Below are 21,310 nucleotides of genomic sequence, written 5' to 3' on the forward strand. Positions count from 1 at the left end.
TGAGGACGACGCCACACCCTGCTAACACAGGTTTTTGTCACAACGCGATGCGACACGGACGCTGACTGTTAAATTCCTTTGTCTTTTACGTGGAGTTGCGGTTAGGTAATGCTGGCTTGCAGCAGCGTTCGCTTGCGCCAACGCTATACGGGAGCAAGCCAAACGTTCGCGGTTGTTTGTCACGCGTCCTGCTTAACTTTGCAGGAATGGCAGTGACAGCGGGGGCACGTAGCTTTGCTACCGGCACCTATACAACCGGATAGGCGGTAGACGTGACCATTGTACCGATCCAGTGTGACGAAGCGTCCGGTGGTTGCACTGACGATTGCGAAGAAAATGCGCTGCATCCGCCGCGGAGGTTACCGGTGAAAGCAGTAAAACAGGGAACGCCCACATCGGAATTCAAGAAGTTATAGCGGCCCCGCCACCGTCGCTGCCAAACATTAAGTTTTCCTCGAGTCGAAACAATTCAGAAAAAAAAATTGCTTGATCGGTCGTTGAAGACGAAGTCGGTGTTCCCTCGCGGATTGTTAACTTGTGCACGCAAGGCAAACTCTATTTGATTGATTGATTGATTGCGGATTGTTAGCGGGTGCACACAAGAAGTCTAATTGATTGATTGATCGGTTGATTGATTGCATGGGAATGTTGACAACCTGTGTCAACTGATTTTCAGAGAAACTGGCCAATAACAACAAGATGCCCGGAGGGGGTCCCGTCGAATTCACCTCCCCCGACGCGCTCCCACAGAAATCATCCTCCCCGCAGAAGATGCAGAGCCCTAATCAGGGCGGTGAATTCTCTTCATGTAAGCGTGCGTGTCGGTTCTTTTCCACGCCCTCCCGAGTTCCAAAGCCACGGCTGAGGATTAAAAAACAGAGTAGAAGGGGAAGAAGCTCAGGGCGAATGTTTAAGCATGCGTCGTAAATTTTCCGCGAGAGGCAGCGAAGCCAGCGGCGGTCTTCTTTCGGCAACGGCTGCGGTGAGTGAAAACGAAGCCTCGCTGCGTATCACTTCCCGATCATATCGCGCATGGCAAAAAAGTAACAAAAAAAAGAGAGAGAATGAAAGAAAGAAAGGAAGAAGAAGGAAGAAAGAAAGAAAGAAAGAAAGAAAGAAAGAAAGAAAGAAAGAAAGAAAGAAAGAAAGAAAGAAAGAAAGAAAGAAAATCTCTGTTCTGCTTCTCACAAGAGCCGCGCGAGTCTCTCCCATGTTTAGGCCGATCGCAGCCGTCTTTCGTATCGGGAAGCGACCGACTCGTGTTCTTTGGGAGGCCGATTGGCGGCCTGTTGCTTTCGCCATTATATATTGATGGCTGCTGCTTCTGGCTGCCGTCATGCTATAGCTTGGCTTCGCGGTTTCATTTGCGAAAGGGTCTCTCAACGTCAAGGGGTTGCGTTTCCTTTCACCGATATATGGGAAGAACTAGCTTGATTTACTTACGTGCACATACGTATAGGGTATGCACACACACACACACACACACACGCACGCATAAGCGCTCTGATTTTTGTCCCCTCGGTGGCGCGTTATCGGCGTGGTGTATCTTCAAATGTCGTTCGCCTACTTCTCCGAGTCCCGCGACAACGTACAAATGGGGCGGCTCTGTTATACTTCCTTTCCTTGTTTCGTTTTTGTCTTTCCGCCTACCGCCGTCAGAAAGGCTCTGAGGAACGCCCTCTGGCGAATGTAGTATGTACTTCAGCGGTGATTATGCGTGTTCGCGGCGGATGTCGTTTACCTCGAGTGATGCAGACTTTTCGTTCTCTCTCTCTCTCTCTCTTATCTTTGTAAGTTTTCAGTGATGTAGTCTGTTTACTTCTCTCTTTGCAGATCTGAATCATCGTGTTCGTGTTTAAAAAAGAAAAAGAAGTTTATTACTACAGTGACGATTGTTGCCATTGCTTCAATCCTGTAGCGTTTTGTACATGGTGCATGCATACCGTAGCTTCGACCGCAGCTGGGTGTACTTTTTACTTTGACATGGAGTCAGAGTCGCCAAATGTTTAGCGTAATCTCTTTGTTCTCAGCAATGCGACCTAGGTCGGGTTTCTTGAGATCTTATGAATCATAGTTCTAGAACTGATACTTTGACCACACTGAGGCGCTCTTTCTCTGCCTTTGTTGAAGCCGTCGAGGAGCCCAAATGTGCTGTTCTTGTTGTTGCTGCATCGGCGCGTAGTCCGTGTTCATGTACAAACGCCGGCAACTTACTGATCGTCCTCTTCTTTGGTATCCCACACATTCTGTTGATCAGTAAATAGATGATGATGTAATCGCTGGCACCAGCACTTTTCGCACCGCAACCTAGCATCATGTATATAGGCTATCAAAGGCTGCAGACTATTATTACTTCACATAAAACCTGATATTTTATAACATTAGTGGCGTAGTCAAGTCCACGAGAGTGTTTTGTTTATTATTGTTTTGCGTATATGATGTATACTTTTGTTGGCAATTAGGCTTGGGCAATGCGTTAGCGTTTTGGTAACTATACAGTGGCGTCTTCACGACCCCAATGTGAGTGTCACGTGCCTGAAGCCTCAAGAGAAGCTCTTGTTTCTAAAAGCAAGTGTCACATTGCAATGAAAAAAAGTTTGGCGTATAGTAGAGTTATGATGCAAATAACCTTCGCATAACTCATACCATCCTGTCTTTTTTGTTATTCTTTGTCTTGCCGTTTTCTTTGATACCTCATCGTAACATCTTAAAGCTATACTCACAGCAAGATGGAGACTTAGTCTCCATCTTCAAGTCTCAACTTCTGTATGATATGGTCTGATAGGAATATCTAGAGGTGAGTAGGTTGCAAGATGGGAAGTGCACGATAAGGGAAACTTCATCCAGCGATACAAAAAAAAAATTCAAATACGTTTTTCATCTTAATTCACATCGATGATGGGGCGCAGTCGTAGACAGTTCGCTGCTGTGTTGCCGTGAAAGTGGTGCAATTGCGTTGGCGTATGATGTAGCAACGATAGAGATTAGCTCGGTAGGTGGTGGGTGGACAGCGAAGCATTGCAACATCACCCGGTGGTATCTGTGGCGCAGGTTGACACCATCGCTGTATTGCAGGACAGGATTTGTTTCTGATGAGAATGGTTATTGAGATGTGGGAAATACTGTAACGTGATTTTTGAAAAAGAACTCATCGATAGGGTTGGTTGGATTCGTGGCTCACATTATCGAATAGATTAAGACGGCAGGATCCTTGACGAGATACGGAAACCGCGAATGGCCTTCATGCCGGGGACGCTTGAAGCACAGTAATTAAGCGAAGAAAAAAGGAAGAAAGTCATCCCGTAGACGTTCCGGCAAAAGGATTTGCTTTTCATGGACAAGAACCATAGTCGCAAGTATTCTATGTTTGGACGCATTAGTGATTCAGTCTGGTGTGCCGATTGTTGTGTCGAAAGTGTTTACCTTGACGTCTGGACATGTTTTTTTTTTTTTTAGCAAACCGGCAAAGAAAATGACTCTTGAGCCTGTTCTGACGAACACTGCTTCGAACACACATTGCAGCAATTAACTCGGGCTCATAACAAAAGTAGCACACAGCGTCATGTCGTTTATTATAAACATTCTTTATTGTTCTGTCATTTCGAAAAATATAGATATAATATTGAAAATGAGAAGAAAAAAAGTTTCTCTCGTTCAAAAAATATGAACAAAGATCCAACGCGAACACTGCTACCTTTTTTTTCTTTCGCTATCTTTAACGACGAAAAGGCATTTTCATAAAAACAGTGAGCTGTTCAAAAACATTCAACAAGGCACATGACAAGGCACGAACAAAAAAAAAAAAAAAAACAAAGAGATTCACCGGCACAATCGCGACATTGGCGCAACATGTCACATTATACATAACCTAAATTTTTTCTTTACATGAAGCAGGCAACGCTGATGCCTTTTGGAAGCACACCGGTATTGATTACTAGCACAGCGTGTCTGCTAGCTTATTTTGCGTATTGCTTTGGGCCCGGTCTTCAACAAGGGTCTTGACAAGATTCATTCACACGCGTAATCAGTCACACAGCGAACCATCTACGAAGAAACAAGCTAAGGGACACTTTTTTTCTTATGTAAGGTATTGCACTTCATGACCTCCAGAACTGGCCAATATAAGGTTGCTCTCGCGTCCAAGAAAATTTCCTGCATATTTGATTTTGAAACTCATTTTTATGTAACAATACTATGACGAGTGTCTCTTTGCTGTGCGAAGCATTGAACAGTTTGGCTGAACATGCGTTTACAAAAAAGAAAAAAAAAAAGAAGAACGCCTTCCTTTTTACCAAGTATCACATCGTACTGACAAGAAGAAAAAAATGGAGACAAGTAAACTACTGCAGACATAATTAGAGTTAGTTTCAGCACGTACGCCGATTACTCTTGATCATTCTGAAATCATCAATTAGTATAATACTCTCCTGCCTTGCGCTCGTGCGCAGGAGGCTACGAATACCTCTGATTGCTTATAAAGTTCTTCGAATGTATCTCGAGTCAGACTTTCTAAAAGGAACGAGCTGAAACACTTCAATGTTTTCTATAAACCTTGAACATGGCGACACCGACTCCCACAGGAAACTTTACTTGTCCATGTACATGTGAACTACAACATGCCGTCATGGTCCTTTGTTAGATCTGATTTTTTGGCGCCTTACTGAGCTTAGCAATCTACAATGAATACACTTTATCTTATCTTTCACGTGTTTCCGTAACGAACCAAACACAAAATTTCACACACTCCAGTTTACATTCGTTCTTATAATACACAACAGAATACGAAGAAAAAAGTGCAAGCTACGACCTTCAGCTGATCGGAGAGAAATTCCGTAAAGCATCGCACCGAACGCTTTCGTCCTATTTTTTAAGAGAAACGCCATCTTGAAATCCACGGCCAGCGTGTTTTCCACGAATACGTCGCATTTGTGACCGAAAGCTTGCGCAAGTACACAAACGATAAGTCACGTGTACATCAATGCTCTTTCACCGGTATATATAGTAGCCGTTGAGGCTGGAATGCATTTAGAATCTCGCCAAAAACGAACCTCGGTTTCTCTGGTTCTCTCGTCTTCAGTCACATAGCGCATTGTTTACTAGTGAAGCATGGACGATGAGACACGAATGTCTGTCGTGCTTGTCCAATACGGCATGCATTCATTAAGTGTCTTTGAACCCAGCAGTTAATGAGAGCGTGGAAGCAGTTTTCAAAACCAAAGCATGATTGCGCGTAAGTCACTGTTCGTCCCAGCTTCCATTCTGCTTAGTTCGTTATGTTGCTGAATTCCCTAAACACTGCAGATTGCAGTGATAAATACGGAGAACTGCTGCAAAAAATAAAGAAACAGGAGCTGTGAAGATCAGCAGAAAGTTGAACAAGAGTATGGTGATATGTATATTCAACATAGTTGTACCTTAGATGTGCAAAATTGGAAAGAGCAGAAAGCCTTTTCGAAAGCGCTCTTTCTTTCTTGTTCAATTTCTTCGCGGCAGACTTGCCTCGAGAAGCTCGAAACCATTCTGAGCTTGGAAAAATACAAATATCCATAGTCGGCGACAAACCAAGGATTTTAAAGATAACTGGTATACATGCGCCAGCCAATTAGGTTCGCTAACTTTTGTTGCGTCACGCTTGCGGCAAACATTTTTTTGCAATATTGGTGTTTCTTTACAGGTAACTGCACGCGTTTTCGAGTGCGGAGGTTGTACCAAATTTTTATGGGTTGTCACCGACTATGGAAAGCGTAGAAGCAAGCGAATTGGTAGCGCGATCCCGTGAACATTTTCATTCTTAAATGGAAACCCGATTTTATTCGTCGCTTTACGCCTGTAAGTGGCGACGCTTCCAGCGTCCTAAGTCACCGCACGTTGAAGGTATAGAAAACTAGCTTTTGGACGGACTAGATTGCATGTTCACCATACATTTCTCGTTGAGCGTGGACATACCCGACTCGCGTGATCGTGGCACAGCAGTGGCTTTCCCAGCTTTTAAGTTATGGCACGGCTGAAGAATCCACTCTTCGCTGTGAGCATCGAGATAAAGCTGCATTAGCGTTCGTCAAGTGCGTCGTCGCGGCGAGCAAACAAATTCTAGCACAGTTGTCTATAAAGCATTACGCTCGTATAACGAACGTCGCATCAGCTGCTATCCGCATATAAGGAAGCGATGAGATTCTCAAGGCACTGCTACGCCGCCCCAGACGGGGCATGCGAAACCAAACTTCGTCGAATTGCTTACACTATGCTTGACACATTCTCATGCACAGATCATCACGGAAGGGTAAAAAAAAATTGACTTCGTTGGGATATATGCGAAAGGCACAACAATCTTCTGGAGATCCTGCTCCGAGAAATGAACGGTTTATCTGACACAAAGTCCCTCTTCCTCAAAATCCGCCGCTTGAAAGCGAGTCCGTGAGCCATGCGTGTGACACGAACACGGCGTGATGTTCCGCAGCACAGCCGAATCTGAAAGCGCTCAGGGCAGTTCGTAAGGCCCGACTCGCCCTCGTTCCTCAATCTTGCACAGTTTCATCAGCATAGTAGTCCCCGCTCGTACGCCACTACACCGGCAACAGTGTCATAACGGCGTAACAGCGTGCACAACACTTCACTGCTGGCCTGAAGCTTTCGTTCACGTCCAAGACGTGTCGTCGCGCCATCCACTTCACGGCGTCGGCGCGTCGCTGAGCTGGAGACTTTCGCCGTCGGATTCGAGAATCATGCCGACCAGATCGGTGCTCATCAAAAGCGGGTCGTCACCAAAGTCGAGGCTCGATTCGAGCGAGTCGATGCTCTGCACCGAGTCGACCTCGGAAGAGTTCTCTTCGGTCTCGTTCGCCTCCCTCAGCATCTGGCTCAGGGCCGCGATGTAGTTGACCGCGAGCCTGAGCGTGGTGATCTTAGTGAGCTTGCTGGTGTCACCGTTCTTGTCGGGTACGCAGGCCGGAGGTAGCGCCGGTACGGCAGCCCGAAGTTCTTCGAAGGCCCGGTTGATCTCCTGCATGCGGCATCGCTCGCGGGCGTTGGCTGTTTTCCTCCGGTACTTGGACAGCGGCGGAGGCTTCTGCTTTGGCTTGGGATCCCTCTTGTGACTCTGCTGCTGCTGTTGCTGCTGTTGTTGGTGTTGTTTGCGCCGCTGCTCCGTCTCGATGCGAATCTGGACCGACCGCGGCCTCAGGTTGTAGTCCGGGTTGAGTCGACACGACCGCTGGGGACGTCCACTAGCCGTCTGGACAACCGGTGATGATGACGTCGACGAGGTCACGGTGCCCGAGGCGGCGCCGACGACGTCCATGGCCGGAGCTGGCTGCGTCGTTTGGAACGCCAATACGCTGCTCGACGCAGAAGACGCCGTCGGCTGTTGTGCCGTCGTTGTCGCCGTCGCTTGCAGGACGACATCGGCGGCGTTGAATGGTGGATACTCGATTGGTGTTGAAAAGTTGAGTTCGGAGGGAAAGTTGAGCTCGAGGAAGGACTCGAGCGCGACGCTGTCGACATCCATGTTTGGTATTGGCTTCCGGGAGTCAGCTACTCTCCTTCGCCTGGATCTCGGCTCGCCCGATCTGCAGCAGCGAAAAAAAAAAAAGAAAGGTGCTTTAGTTTCGTGAAAGTTAAGAAGGACGAAAATTTCCCTTATGCATTTACGAAGTTTCCGAACAGTCATTCTATAGTTAATACAATTAATAGCGTACCCGTACTGCTGAGAGAAAATGGCCGGCTCAACGAGGATCCAGTAGACATTAGAAACTTCTCGTAGAAGTAGCGTGTCCGCTCTAAAGAAATAACTACAAGGAGTTATCTCTGGCTGCAGGGGAGCAGTTGTAGTTTGCCTCAGCAATCACTGTAGACAGCCGTCTGCGACGTTAGTGGCCCCATCTTTCAGCACGAATCGCCTCCATTGAACAACATGTCTCGTAAGTACGTCAGGATAACTGCTTCAACGGCTAAATGGGCGTCCGGCGGACCGCGCCTTTTCCATGAGGCTGTGGATATTGATGCTCTGGAGCTGTCATTTACTGATGGGCGCAAATCACTGCGTGTAAGTAACTAACCTCTATTCGATAACAAGAATTCCTGCTTTTTGCCCAGTTAAAGTTTGCAGGCAACACTCATTCCATAAAACAAAAATCACAGAGAAACCGATTATCATATGATGACGTCATCCTCCGAAAATTACCACAATTATATGTCTCCGATGTTGTGCACGACGGTGGAAATATTTTCTGCGTCATCGTAAACTCGACATGATCGCTTAGTCACCGAGTGACGCGAAGCTAGTTCGTTAACTGCTTGAATTGTCAAAACGTGCTATAAGCTAGACCAGCGGTGACATAGAAGACAATGATTTTGCTGATAAGTTGCAGAAAGGCACCGTTAAGTCTTATCGCTCAGCTGTCGGACGCGGCAAATACTGACCGTTCTGTAAAACCATTGATCCGCCTGCAGCTTTGTAACATTCACGCATCACGAAACGGCTCACTGGCTCACTCGCTGCTCATTGGCTGCTATTCTGTTTCTTCGTCGCAAGTATATGAACTGTGCCGGCTGGCAGCGACCCCTCCTGGATCATTTAGAGTTACAGAATTGGGTGCCGCAAGGAACCGAGCTGTTTACGAAAACCGATCTCGTAATGGTTCTAGCGAATACCCTTTCCTTCGACGTGAGCCGAGGACAAATATGCTTCGAGCTATTTCATTTTGCAACTTTTTTTTTCTATTTCACGCCCCCGGTGCCATTGGCCACGGCCTTCGTCGCAGACCTGGCGCAGGGCTGCATTACCGCCCGTCTCACGAAAACCGTGCAACATCATGGAGGCTATCGGGCTGTTGTAAGCTGCGTAGTCGAAGAGCACAATTCGCTAGGTTGTTCACGAAGTTATTGCCTGGCACGTTCCCTCCCCTTCTAAAACATAATTTGTCGCCTTCAATTGTCATTCTCTCACGTTCACTTCTTCGGCTTCTTGTAGACTTTTCGTTTTGGCCGTAAAAAGTTTATGCCTTTTTTTGTGAGACCAAAATTTCTTAACAAATGCACCTCCTTTAACCCAAGCCCGTCCCATATGCTTTCAGTCGGATTGTTTGCGCAAACTGAATGCAAATCACTCATAAAAGAGTGCAAAACCATGAGTACCAGAGGGTTTTATAGATGTCTAATGGAGTGAAACATCTGTACTCTTTCTATAAACGATCCAAATATTTTTGCAACTGTGTGCTCATTGGAACCAAAAGAAGCTAGTCCAAAGCGTAAAGAGGCACCTAATTGCTATTCAGACAAAATATTTCTGAAGGCGTATGAGCTCGAACATTTCTCGCTAAATAATTCCCCTTAGCTGCTTAAGCGGGTAGTATTCCTCTATGCTCAGAGAAAAAAAGAATGGGCAAGCGCAAATACGTCAATATCGTTGTCTTTTAATCGAATGTGCGTCTTGAATAATCGTACCTCATCCAGCGCAAAATATCCCGGGCTTTGCTCAACCGATTAGTGACGAGCAAACACTCCAACCTACAGGCCTGCCCATCGAACCGCTTCGAAGCAATTATACGACAAGCTTCCCACTGAAAAATCTGTGATGGCGGGCCTAGTGTGTTCGCGATCCGCAAATCCCCAAAGGTCCGATGCGTCTGTTAAGATCCACTACCCTGTGTGAACCCTTGTGGCTGACTGCGGAACGAACTATTGAGCGTATGCGAGCGTACTGTGAACTTTGCTCTTCCTTCCCATCTTCTTGTTCCCTCTCTGCCATTTTGCAGTGCAGGGTGGCCAGCCGAGCTCAACCTACTTAACTTCCCTGCCTTATCACTTCCTTCTCCTCTCGCGCTCTTGTCTCCGTGGAATGAAGTCACTGACAGTTCGCGATCAGTGTTGGCCAACGCGGTGTCAACTGTGGCATGTCACAGTGGACCACAAACTTTTCCTTTACGACGCTTCGGCAGCCAAATGGTTGGCTCTCGCGTGCGCCCTACAGCCTTGCGACACCACAGCTCAAGCCTCCACGCCACTGCACGGTTCTTCCTTTTTTTGTCGAAACAGATTACAGAGGCCTCAACCCACGTATCGAGACGGCGAGACCGTGGGGGTACGAGTCCTGTCGACTGCGCCACCACTCGAGCTGCCTACGCCGGCCGCCTCGCCGGCGCCCCAGACGCAATCGGCGGCGCCACGTCTCCTGGTTGGCCGCGTCGCGTGTCTTTTAAAATGCGAGGTCGCGATTCGTCGTTCCAGGCTTCGTACATGTACGCGCAGTTATAGTCACGCGAACGAATCATGCTTGTCGGAGAGGCCGGTTTCTCGCGACGGCACAAGTCCTGTCGACTGCGCCACCACTCGAGCTGCCTATTTTGTCTGAAGCCGCGCAGACGCCATTTGCGTTCTTCTTCTGGCAAAGTCAGGTTCAAATTCGCAAACGTTCTCGTTCGTAAGTGCTAGTGTTTGCTGTGGGTCGACTGTCTTCGCTAATACTAAGTTTGTTGTCACTGTTTGCTTGTATTTCTTCTCATGTACAGTAAGAACTTCTTGGTGGGGGGGGGGGGGGGATATCGGTTATTTTGTGCACAGGTCATGTCTGGCGCTTCATATAGAACTTGTGTACCCCATGGTATCACGCCAGCCAACATCCTAACATGGTCGTAACATCTTAACATGGCCATAAAGATGGTCGAACTTGGCCGCACCAGATGAAGACCCACGCCGGACTCTGGCTGCTGCTCGTGTCCGCCACATCAAGAGGAGAATGGGACCCGTAGGCAATTCACCATAGGGGTGCGCCACCTCCAAGAACAAAGACGACTCGTCCATAGACTGGGTGTATAATATAGTTTTGTTCTTCTTATCCCTTCTAGCACTGTATTTTTTTTTTCAAAGGGCTAACAAGTGTTAACTATAACATCAATGCATTTCCCCACAGGTTATAGGACGTACTTATCGAAACTGGTGCTAAGCACACAAATTTTCATAGAAGAATATGACTTCATTAGTGGTCTGCTTCAATCACGTAATTGTGGCTTAAGGCACACTTAACAAGTAATTTCGCGAACCTTTGCTATTTAGCCGACACAACACAGCACTATGTCGCGTAAGTATTGTAATGTCAGCCTTTTCAAGTAATTCAGCTGATATTAGAGAATCATGCTATCGGACATCTGAGATATTAGTGAGCTTGTTCTAACCAAACAATATCACCCAGTATGTGCGTCTTCCATGAACACAAACCAGTTAGTGCTTTGTCACCATGGCGTCAGCGAATGACAACATTTAGCTGACTTAAAAGCTCTCGCACTAGCAGCGAGTTACACGTTATCACAAGTATGTGTCCATGCCATTTACTGAAGTGTCAGTCCTTTGTTGGCTTCCATATTACTGGTAGGGCTTGACACCATGGTGCCGTAGTTTTGCTTCGACGAACAATCTGGGAAATGTAGCATTAGAGTGAAACTGTATTCTTGCACTCTCGATTGTGATCACGCGCTCATTTTACTGGATGGCAATATCCAGGATGGCAATATCCTTTAATTTCCCTAACCACCCTGTCCTCGTAACAGAGGATTGTAAACTTGCATTTTTCTTGCGTTATATTAAGTCAATTTTCCTCAATGTTCATTTTGCACCCGAGCGTTAATTCCCGCGCTTTTCAATTTCTTCGCTGAGCATTTTGATTTCCTCGCATAGTACGAAGTAGTCAAGAAACGTGAGCTCCTTCACTGCCTCTGCATTTCATTTGCGCTTTCCAGCTGACATCGGCACACAAACAACCTGTTCGTGAAACGCTTTAATGTTTTTTTTTTTTTTTTTAGTGCGCTAAAAGCGAGCAGTCTTTGACGTCATCACACACGAGTATGTCATTTGCCTGCGTGACGCGGGTTGCAGAATCAGCCACAGTGCTATACCGTACTGCCGAGACCCCCTTCTGACTTTACTTTTTTTTTTTTCATTTCGACTCCCGTCAAGTTCTTCAAACTCCTTGAAGACGTGGGATGGAACGCCTATATATTTTCTTTCGTTAGCCGTACCCGTTTGTCTTACGCAGCAGAGTACAGCGTACTCATTTATTATTCTCCACCTGACCTCAAAGAGACACGCGTTCTACTGGTTGCAGGAAAAAAAAAGAAAAAAGGAAGTTTAGTCACATAGCTCTACCGTTTTATCTGTTTCATTTTTGATCGTTCCGAGGCTTCTCTGGGCGGTCGTAGGTGTCTGCCTTGTCGGGTGATCATAGCTCCGCCCTCGTCGCAAACGTTCTTTCCTTTTCGACTGGCGTACGTAGCTCATGGGCGTCTACTCTTCGGCTGTATGCATAATTTCCCCACTGTCACATAAAAAAAAACTGCTTTTTCGAGCGTCTATTAATCGGAGTTTACATGGCCGGCGCAAACTTTTTAACTAACGAAGCTCGAGGCTGTTTGATCTGCAAAGAATCGCTAACAGCGTAGCATGCTCCATTCGGACCGTTCTTACATGAAACGTGAGAGATCCCTAATAATTGTTGACCAATCGCAGTTCGCTGCAGCCCATCCATATATTGAGAAGCGAAAATTATTTTCACAACTTCACGGTAATCATTGCTTTATGGCCCGTTAGTATCGGTCGGTGGACCGACCTTCGTCTGGGGTTACAGGCTTAATAAGTAGGCAATAAGACTTGCTTGTAACCCCTGACGAAGGTCGGTCCACCGACCGAAACTGTTGGGCAATAAAGCACCACAGTTTCAACTTATTAAGCCTGTAACAAGGGTTACTGCTTAATAAGCAGGCAGTAAGACTTGCCTGTAACCGACGACAAAGATTGCCACAAAGTTGTGAAAATCATTTTCACTCATTTATTTATCTGGCCCGTTGAACAACCCTACTGTACATATGAGAGAGAGATAGTAGACGGCGACACCGTATTCCAATCCACTTTCTTGGGTACCGTATGCGTACTAGATCTAGCCCTGTATTATGATCCTCATGCAGCCATCCCACACGAACACGTGGCATTCCTATACAGTACAAATTCCCGCATTTCCCATGAATCGCGTGCAATTAAGGGATATGTGGGAAAAGTGGAGTATGGATAGTCTTGACTGGGATCCTTCGCTTTAGCACATTATGCTTACACTAAACTACGTGTACACTACGCATTACAAGATACTAGCAGTCAAGTAGGCGTTAAGTAACACTATAGCATTTCGCTCCGCACGGAATTCATAGCTTCTGAGAAGCTTCACCTGTCATACTCAAGTGCTTCTTTTTTGAAACCCGCGTAAAATGGATCTTAGTGATTTAAGCATAGAATGATCTTAGGCTCAACTTTTGTGCGCTTTTTTTTCTGGCGATTGCAGGTTGCTACTACGCCGCAAATATGTGGCAGTAACGGATGAGTAGGTGATTGCGTATCCAAGATTCTCGCATGTTTACACGAAGGAAACTATTGAAACCAGCGTTCTAATGCAATAATCCTCTATTTACACGTACTTTCTTAGGAAGAAGTACTGAGCGTCTGTCGACAAGCGTGTACGGATAGATTTAGCACTTGGCGGCACGTCTATATGCTGACTCTGACGCTGGTTTCGAAGCGATCTCGAAGGACAATCACGCAAGACGTTTTCTTGTCTCGCTTCTTCATCTTCTTCCATCTGTCTTTACAACACGAGGCTTATTTTTTCCATCAAACTGTCACAAGCGCGAAGACGCGCGATTAGCTTCTTTCAAACCTGTGACCCTGTATACGGAAGTTTATAGGTTTCCCTTCTACAGCGTCTACGATTCGCGAAGCACACGAGACAGCTTGTATACGACTACGTCTTCAAGCCAAACAGAAAACGCCTATAATATAACACAGCTAGTATACGTCTAGACACAGCCGAGAAAACACGCGCACGAGAAGACAGCTATTACATGTCGTCTGCAGGCAGAACAGACAACACGTCGACAACCGTTCGCTGATTAAGCGGATAATCAAGGGCGCTGAAGCTCGCTCGGCGTTGACATACATCTTTGTACTGTTGCGCGTTGTGTGGTCGCCTAAAAGCACTAGAGACACGTTCGCCAAAGAACGCCGTTTGCTGCACGATACACACGTATGAAAAACAGACGACTGACAATGGCATTCGCTGGCTTGCTGAAGTGCCATCGTGTAAGCTCAGCCGCATGTGAGAGCAATTCAATACGGCTGCGCCGTCTAAGACGTGTGCCGCTGAGGTTCAAGACAAACATTTTTTTTAACGAACGAGAAAAGGAAGAAGGTGATCGTAGTTACCTAATAAACTACGTTTTTTAGCGCCATGTCGCTCCATTTGGTAACGGTACAGTACACGGGACGTCGATGTGACAAGGAGAGCTATAGAAAGAGCTATAAATAGACGAAATAAAGAACAAAAACGAAGTGTACGATCAGGAATCTCGTTCTTACTGCCTGTCAAGACCGTCACAGCTTTGCTTTTTCATTTACTTTTTTTTTTTTTCGTTCACGTCGTCGTCATCGTTAGACCACCGATCATCGCTCGCTAGCAACTCGCGAAAGTTGACAGCTTCCTCTTTTCGTTTTTATCTTCCTCGCATTCATTTTTTATCTTCTTTGCTTGACCGCGGGAGACTATGGGTATTATTTTAGCCGCTACTTCGGCTCGTTCTCTGGTATACACTTCGGCTCCCGTTCGTAACGCCAAATCACAACGCGTTGAGCTGCCAACCGACTCCACGGAGAGTCGATCGTCGTGTGTCTGTACGTACGTAGCTGGCTGCTTGACGGACTGTGACCAATCCCGCGAAGGACATGTACGATACGTTCCCGCCGAAGAACGTGCCGCGCCCAGCCGACACGGTGTCGTGAATATATGCCTCCTGTCGTTATCGCCTTCTTTTTCTTTTTGAATCCAATTTGGACCGCCCGCGGAGCCGGCGCCTTTAATTTTGCCGTCTCGTTCCTTCTCGCGTCTCGCGGAGCTTCGATCTAGGCGTATACACGCTGCTGTGTTAGATTGGCAGGCGAGGTTTCTTCCATCGAAGCCGTATACTTGCGTGAATGTCGCGGAATATGCTGTAGCGTGCTGGCCTCTTCTACGATTTTTACTACATCTTTCATTTGCAGTCTATACCGTGGCTTCTCAGGCTAATAGATTTTTTCTTTTTTCTTTCTTTTTTTTTCCGAATGCCCTTGAGATAATCGTGACAAGTGGCAGAAGTGCCCGACGAAGTGTTGAGCGTCCAGTTTATACTTGGTTCGCGCGCTTAACCGGCGCGTCAGAGCCACGTGAGAGGAAACAAACAATCAAAAGAGCGTTAGAGCAAATGAAGTCAAATAATAAATAAAAAACAATAGAAAACATTCAAATGATTAACAGGTGTCGAACGAGGTCTGTCTGACGTTGGAGCCACGTGTTTTAGATAGGAGTCTTGCATTCGTCAGGAAACTGCCGAAAAGGAGTCCCATTGTGGAAATATTTGGCTTCAGGATTCAGACGTCTCTTGTCCCGCCACTGTCGATCTCTTCAGGTCTTCAGCTTCCTGTTAATTGCTTTACTTTCTTTGAAAAACCAAGTAATTCAAGCGGAGCGGAGCAAATATGACGCGTTCAACGTTTGAGCCTCGTGCGTATTTTAACGACGGGATAAAACACACGCTATTACGAGGCAACGGCAAACCACGTGTCCGTAAAGTTGCGTACTCTACAATGCAAACAAGCCTACAAGAGAAGCCGCTTTCAACCACGGTCAAAGCAGGAACTGTGCTTTCTTTCTTTCTAGGCTTCTTGCTCTTTGTTTCTGTTTTGTCTCACTCGCCGTAGAGCTGCGTAATTTAGACTGGATCGTAACATCGGTGCGGCGCCTTGGAACAACTTACGTCACCGTGAACAAGACGTGACGTCATTTAGGGTCTCGTTCAATTCTTTTCGTTTCTTTATCCATCTTTTCTTTTTCTTTCTATATCGAATATTGTACGGGCAAAGAATATTGCCGCTGGTTTCTATGCAGCCTACGTGGGGAAGTACTGGGAGACCTGAGAGGGTGTTCAAATATCCTCCTGTGCAAACCGCTTACGAGAAGAAAAAAAAAAAAGAAAAAGCACTGGGTACATAAGGTGCCCGTAAAAAAGAGGACAGTCAAGGCACAAGGTTTCCCTTCAGAGTGACTGTTCACAGAGAGCCTAAAGTCTACACACCTCGTGGCTATAGACTCGCTTCGCCGGCAAACTAACGCTGAGTCTTGCGAGTCATCCCCCAAAGCGGCAGATGCACTCAGTCTTTCGCGAAGTCTTCTTCTAGCGAGCGTTAGAGGCGTTTACAACCTCACGCTGTACGTTTGCACTTCTTACGCACTTCCCGCAAGTAGCAGTCTTATAGCAATGGTTCGTGTGTTTTTTTTTTTTTTTTTTTTTTTTTTTTTGCCAGAGACGCGGTAGTACAGAACGAACCGAACAAAGCAAACGGGATAGAGATTTGATGGCCTTCTTCGTGTTTGCTCTAAGCGGAGCCCTCAACGGAAGGAACAGCTCACGAATTGAGTACGGTATAGCGAGAGACTGTATAAACGAGCGGTTTTTACTGGCCGCAAGATGCTTGTGCAAACATACGGCGGAAGCGGCCGCTTAGTCAGTGGAAGTTGGACGGATGGATGGATGGTCGGTTGGGTCATCGATCTGGCATGACCGTGCGCTACCGGATTTTCCTCTTGGCGTTCTCAATGCTTAAACGGGCACGGTGGAACTTGACGGCCAGCCTTGGTGCCTAGATGTTCATGTAAATCACCGTGTTTCTTCGTCGCGCGTGATGATCAATCCGCCCTGTTTCAGTGGTGGTATAGTGGTTCCAGCGGTCATGATGATATCTTCACCAGCGGATGGCATATAGAAGGTGGTCTTTGCTGGAAACAGGCTTATTAACTATCTTCTGCATCAGATACCACGACACGTTTACCCGTGTATTCTTCTCGTTCGTGCTATCACATCAGCTAATTTACTTGACGAGGGAGATATCGCTTGACAACCAATCGCGTGGTTCCTGTAGCTAATTGAGAAATTTTCTCTGCTTTATAGATTCACTTTAGGCCACACACGTTGTGTTTACGGGATTGACGACGAAGATGTCCAGTACTTTGATTGAGCGTGCTCATTCTACCGGGCGTTGAAAGAGACATGCGAATCTTAAAGTGCCACAGGTGAGAGGTCTTCAACGTGTTAGCGTCTCTTTCCCGAATGACCCATCGTAGTTCACGAGGAAGGGTCACATCTGTATACGCCTTGTTTTCCCTGTCAGCATACCGAGCCGCCAGAATGGTTGCAACGATTCCATTCCAGTTGCACACTTTTTTACGCTTTGATTTGTCAGAGCGGAGCTGCGCCTGCATTTTCACCATGCACGATATATATATATATATATATATATATATATATATATATATATATATATATATATAAAGAGAGAGAGATGATACCGTCCAACATATAATGTGTGGAGGTTGGTGACTAAATAGGACCGGCTATGGGTAGGCTATATATATATAGAGGCCTTCGTCCTGCAGTGGACTTGAAGAATAGGCTGCTGCTGCTGCTGCTGCTGATGATGATGATGATCATGATTATCGGAAACATGTAGAAACCGCCCGCCTTTTCTATACGAACTGTGTATACTTAAGAATAGGCGTATAAAAGCAAAAAATGCACACTGTTAACGTTCTGCTCGAATAATCACTGCATCGAACAAAATAATAGATGATTATATTGACAGGCGTTACTCAAGAAAATTAAGATTCTTGGGTCGTTTGGCTGTCGACGCATTAATTGTAACAAGACCACCGTATATAAAGGGTCCCGCAAGTTGATAATCAAGAACAACCACGCGCACATTTTTCCTCACATCCGCCACATGCAACGCATTCTCTCAAGTTGGGAAATGCCTCGAAGCTCCATTTGCTTCCTCTCCGAGCAGCGCAGCCGTAAAAGACGACGATGTTTAATTAGCGTGCAGCCATCGGCGATCCAGGAACCGACAAACTTGCACAAGAAGTCCGCCGCAGTCAGCAACGGCGAGGCGAGAGGCGTTCCTCGCATAGATTTATGCGTGTTTGATCAACCTCGCTCTCGCGAGGGCTTTATAAAGGCAGTCATTTCTATTTATGCATCAACCAAGGCTCCTTCTTCGCCGGAGGAACGCGCCGAGCACACGTTCCAGAGTTTCGTGTGACGCCAGCAAAGTTCGTGCGACCTCTCAGGTTTTTACGGCGCAAAAGCGCGTTGCAATGAAGTTGAAAGTGCCGACTTACGTCCGCTGCTAAAATGAACTGCATGTATGAGCTGGAGCTGTATGCGAATGAGCTCCTTGGAATGAGGAAAGGCTGTAATTACAAGGATACCCCTACTCAGGTAGCTTTTTTTTTTTCTTCGAAGGGAAACGCAAGACGCCCGACCTCGTATTGATAAATGTGAGGTGATCACTGTGGGCCTTTTTGGGGTGCATATTGACTGTCGAAGTGACAGTCCTGACTTGGTGTAAAGAACGGGCTGCGCTGTTAGTTCGTATTTTTTTTTTTTGGATCCACTTTTTGCGTCGATGCGATATCCAGCATCGACACTGTAAATCGTATAACGTATCCAATGTATGCGTATCGACATATGCGTATTGTTCCTTAAAATTCTGTTTGTAATCAATAGAGGAACCTAGATTGCTGTTTATTGCACGACTAAATGGAAAGCAGTAGCCGGCATCTCCCGTGTCACCTTTCACTCCTCTCGCATCAACATTGAATGCCAATAATAACAATGGAGTCCTTTTTTTTTCAGTTTTCTGTGTACCATATTTACTGTAATTTCTCACATTATAATTATTCAGAATTAAATCATATGGGTGCCTGGATCTCTATATATGCGCCAATATCTCATCCGCACAACGAAGAAACAAAAAGGCAACCGATAACGTTTAAAAAGATAAGTGCTTGTAATATGAATGAAGCGCCAAGTAATTTATTTCCACGGCTGAAAGAACAATTTCCTTACGGTTGTGTAGGTCTATATGAGTCGCACGTAAGGAGAAGCCTTTTAAAGGAAAACTCATTGATCCATGCGCGTGAAGCGACGGGAAAGCTGATCGTTTTTCAATGGAAGTAGAGCAGTCAAACGCGATCGCAACGAAGCATAAGTCAAAAGGCCATTTATAACGGAACTGAATCATAACGCGTTATCTCGCGAGTGGACTAGGAAACTGGGCTCCCATGTGCCGTGCGTGCGGTGGTCTTTCTTTCTTAAGCGAGCGTCCCGGCTTACGACACTGTCGCTAAGGAGTTGTTCTACGCAGCGGCTCCCGTAGACCGAGGGTGGCACATTACTCTGTTCTCAAACGCGTGCTTGGAAAGCAAAGGGTCGGAGGAACGCAAACCAGTTTTTGAAGCCGTTCGATGCAGTTCGCATGCAACGGTTATATATGCCACCCTGCGCCATGCAGGTACCCGCAGAGGCCTCGTCGATGACTCATTGTATGAGTTATGCCATGGCAAAGGAGAAACCTTGCTGCAAATAGCATCGCGCGTGTCCTTTCATATATCAATAGTAACCCTGGAAAGCGTCTCTGAGTCCATGCAAGCGAATGAATGAAACTGAGGCCTCCGGCGCTGTATAGGAAAAGTTTAACAGCCCTTGCGGTAATCGTGCGATTACACTACCGAGTTTTATCATATGTTCCTGGCTCCCGACTGACTAGTAGTGAAACAAACGTTTTGGTGCCGTAAATTGCAGTCCCTACGTTGTAGCATATTCTGTCGAAAGGCGAACATCTCTGCGCAGGACGATGTGTGCTGCATAAAACTTGAAACACAGCGCTCGTATGTGATGATGATGATGAGCTTAACGTCTTTGGCACATACCCACTCACGGGGATTGGCCAAGAGTCGGGCAGATTTTACATATGTGCTAAGTGAATAAATGTAGAAAATTTATAATATTGGTGAATAAATTAAAGCTAAGTAAATTCCAAGACGATTCAGTGGACAGTCATTCAATATAGAAAAAAAGTATATATACTTATACATGAGGCAATAAGGTAAAGATGAATTGAATAATATGATTAACAATGAAATCGGTTTGATTCAACAATGAATTTCTCGATGGCGATGCATACTATCCCTGTGTGAGTGTCCAAGTACAGAAGCTACGAGAGACAGCAGTACCGGAGTGTTCAATGGCAGGCCGAGCTGTCGCATTACAATTTGCAATGTCCTTTTTCTCGTGTCTTCGTGTTCCTCGTCTTTCGTTTTGTTTTCTTTGCGCTGGTCAAAAAATTTGCTTCAAGATGATGAACCAAATAACTCGCACCAGAGGCCTCCTTGAATGTACCTGATGTACAAGTAGCAAGTGGCCGCACTTGATGATCTAGATGAAGTTTTTACGATAAGAGTAGATTTTAAAACCGTTATGAATACTTGAGAAGCAGCGATAGAAATCTGGCACGCGGGGGACTCATTTGGCAGTTGGGATAAGAGAAATAAAGACAGCAGAAAGGAAATGTGGGCGTGGAAGGTCAACCAGAGGCACATGCGATTTGCTACCCTAATCTGTGGACTAGACATGAAGTAATGCTCCGAAAAAAGAATGAGCTGGAAAATAACACTACTCACGCACGGCCGCATAGAGCATCACAAGCAGTCCAGAAAAGATCCATCGAGGTTCGATCCGACTTATGCAGCTTCGGTAACGTGACCTCAACGCAAGCGGATTGAGTCAGCAGTCGGGCTCGCCCACACAGACCCGACACGACCCGAGTAATAACAATGAGGCATGCGCAAGCGTTCGTGTTTTTGAGAAAAGCGGCCTTAACATCAGACGCCGTCAGGCTTGACTATAGAGAAACGTGCTCAACGTCTAAAGCAACCTTACTTCCCCACTGTGTTTCTCAGTCTTATTCATCTTTGTCGGTAACCTAAACAGGTGCCACACATTCACGAGCCCCTATCAGTATCGGGCCGCGCCCATGTTGTCAGAGGCGCAGTGGTCGAACTTGGCGAACACGTCAAAGGTCGTTGCCTCGAATCCCACCCTTCTCCACCAACCGTTCCTGACTTTTAAATGACTCACAGGTCGTGAAGAAAACAAAAAACAAAAACAAAACAAAAAACACCGACGAAACGCTGCTCCCTCCCCGTCGTTGATACGCAACTCCGCCTCACCGCTCTGCGATTGTACACCGCTTAACAGAGGGCGCTGCCGCATGCGTACAGACCTATTCGCTTTCGCTCGGTCCTTAGCATTAATTTATTTCTGTCATACCGTTGTTCTTGTGGCAATTAATGCCAACGAGGGTCGCAAAGTCGTGCACCCCCGAAGGGGGGGTCGCGCCGGTGCCGTTTACG

At 46.3% G+C, this 21,310-nt stretch overlaps 1 protein-coding gene across 1 annotated transcript in view; it reads right to left on the reverse strand.

The window, feature by feature from the left end:
* Positions 1-3,565: 3,565 nt before the first annotated feature.
* LOC119457662 (neurogenin-1) overlaps positions 3,566-21,310 on the reverse strand; it is a 32,535-nt gene continuing 14,790 nt past the window's right edge. The window contains exon 2 of the mRNA XM_037719298.2: positions 3,566-7,565. Within this exon, the coding sequence (XP_037575226.1) occupies positions 6,668-7,504 (837 nt within the window). The 5' untranslated portion in view covers positions 7,505-7,565 and the 3' untranslated portion in view covers positions 3,566-6,667. The remainder of the gene's footprint in view (positions 7,566-21,310) is intronic.

This window comes from Dermacentor silvarum, chromosome 7 (assembly GCF_013339745.2).
Source record: "Dermacentor silvarum isolate Dsil-2018 chromosome 7, BIME_Dsil_1.4, whole genome shotgun sequence".
NCBI classification, from domain to species: domain Eukaryota; kingdom Metazoa; phylum Arthropoda; class Arachnida; order Ixodida; family Ixodidae; genus Dermacentor; species Dermacentor silvarum.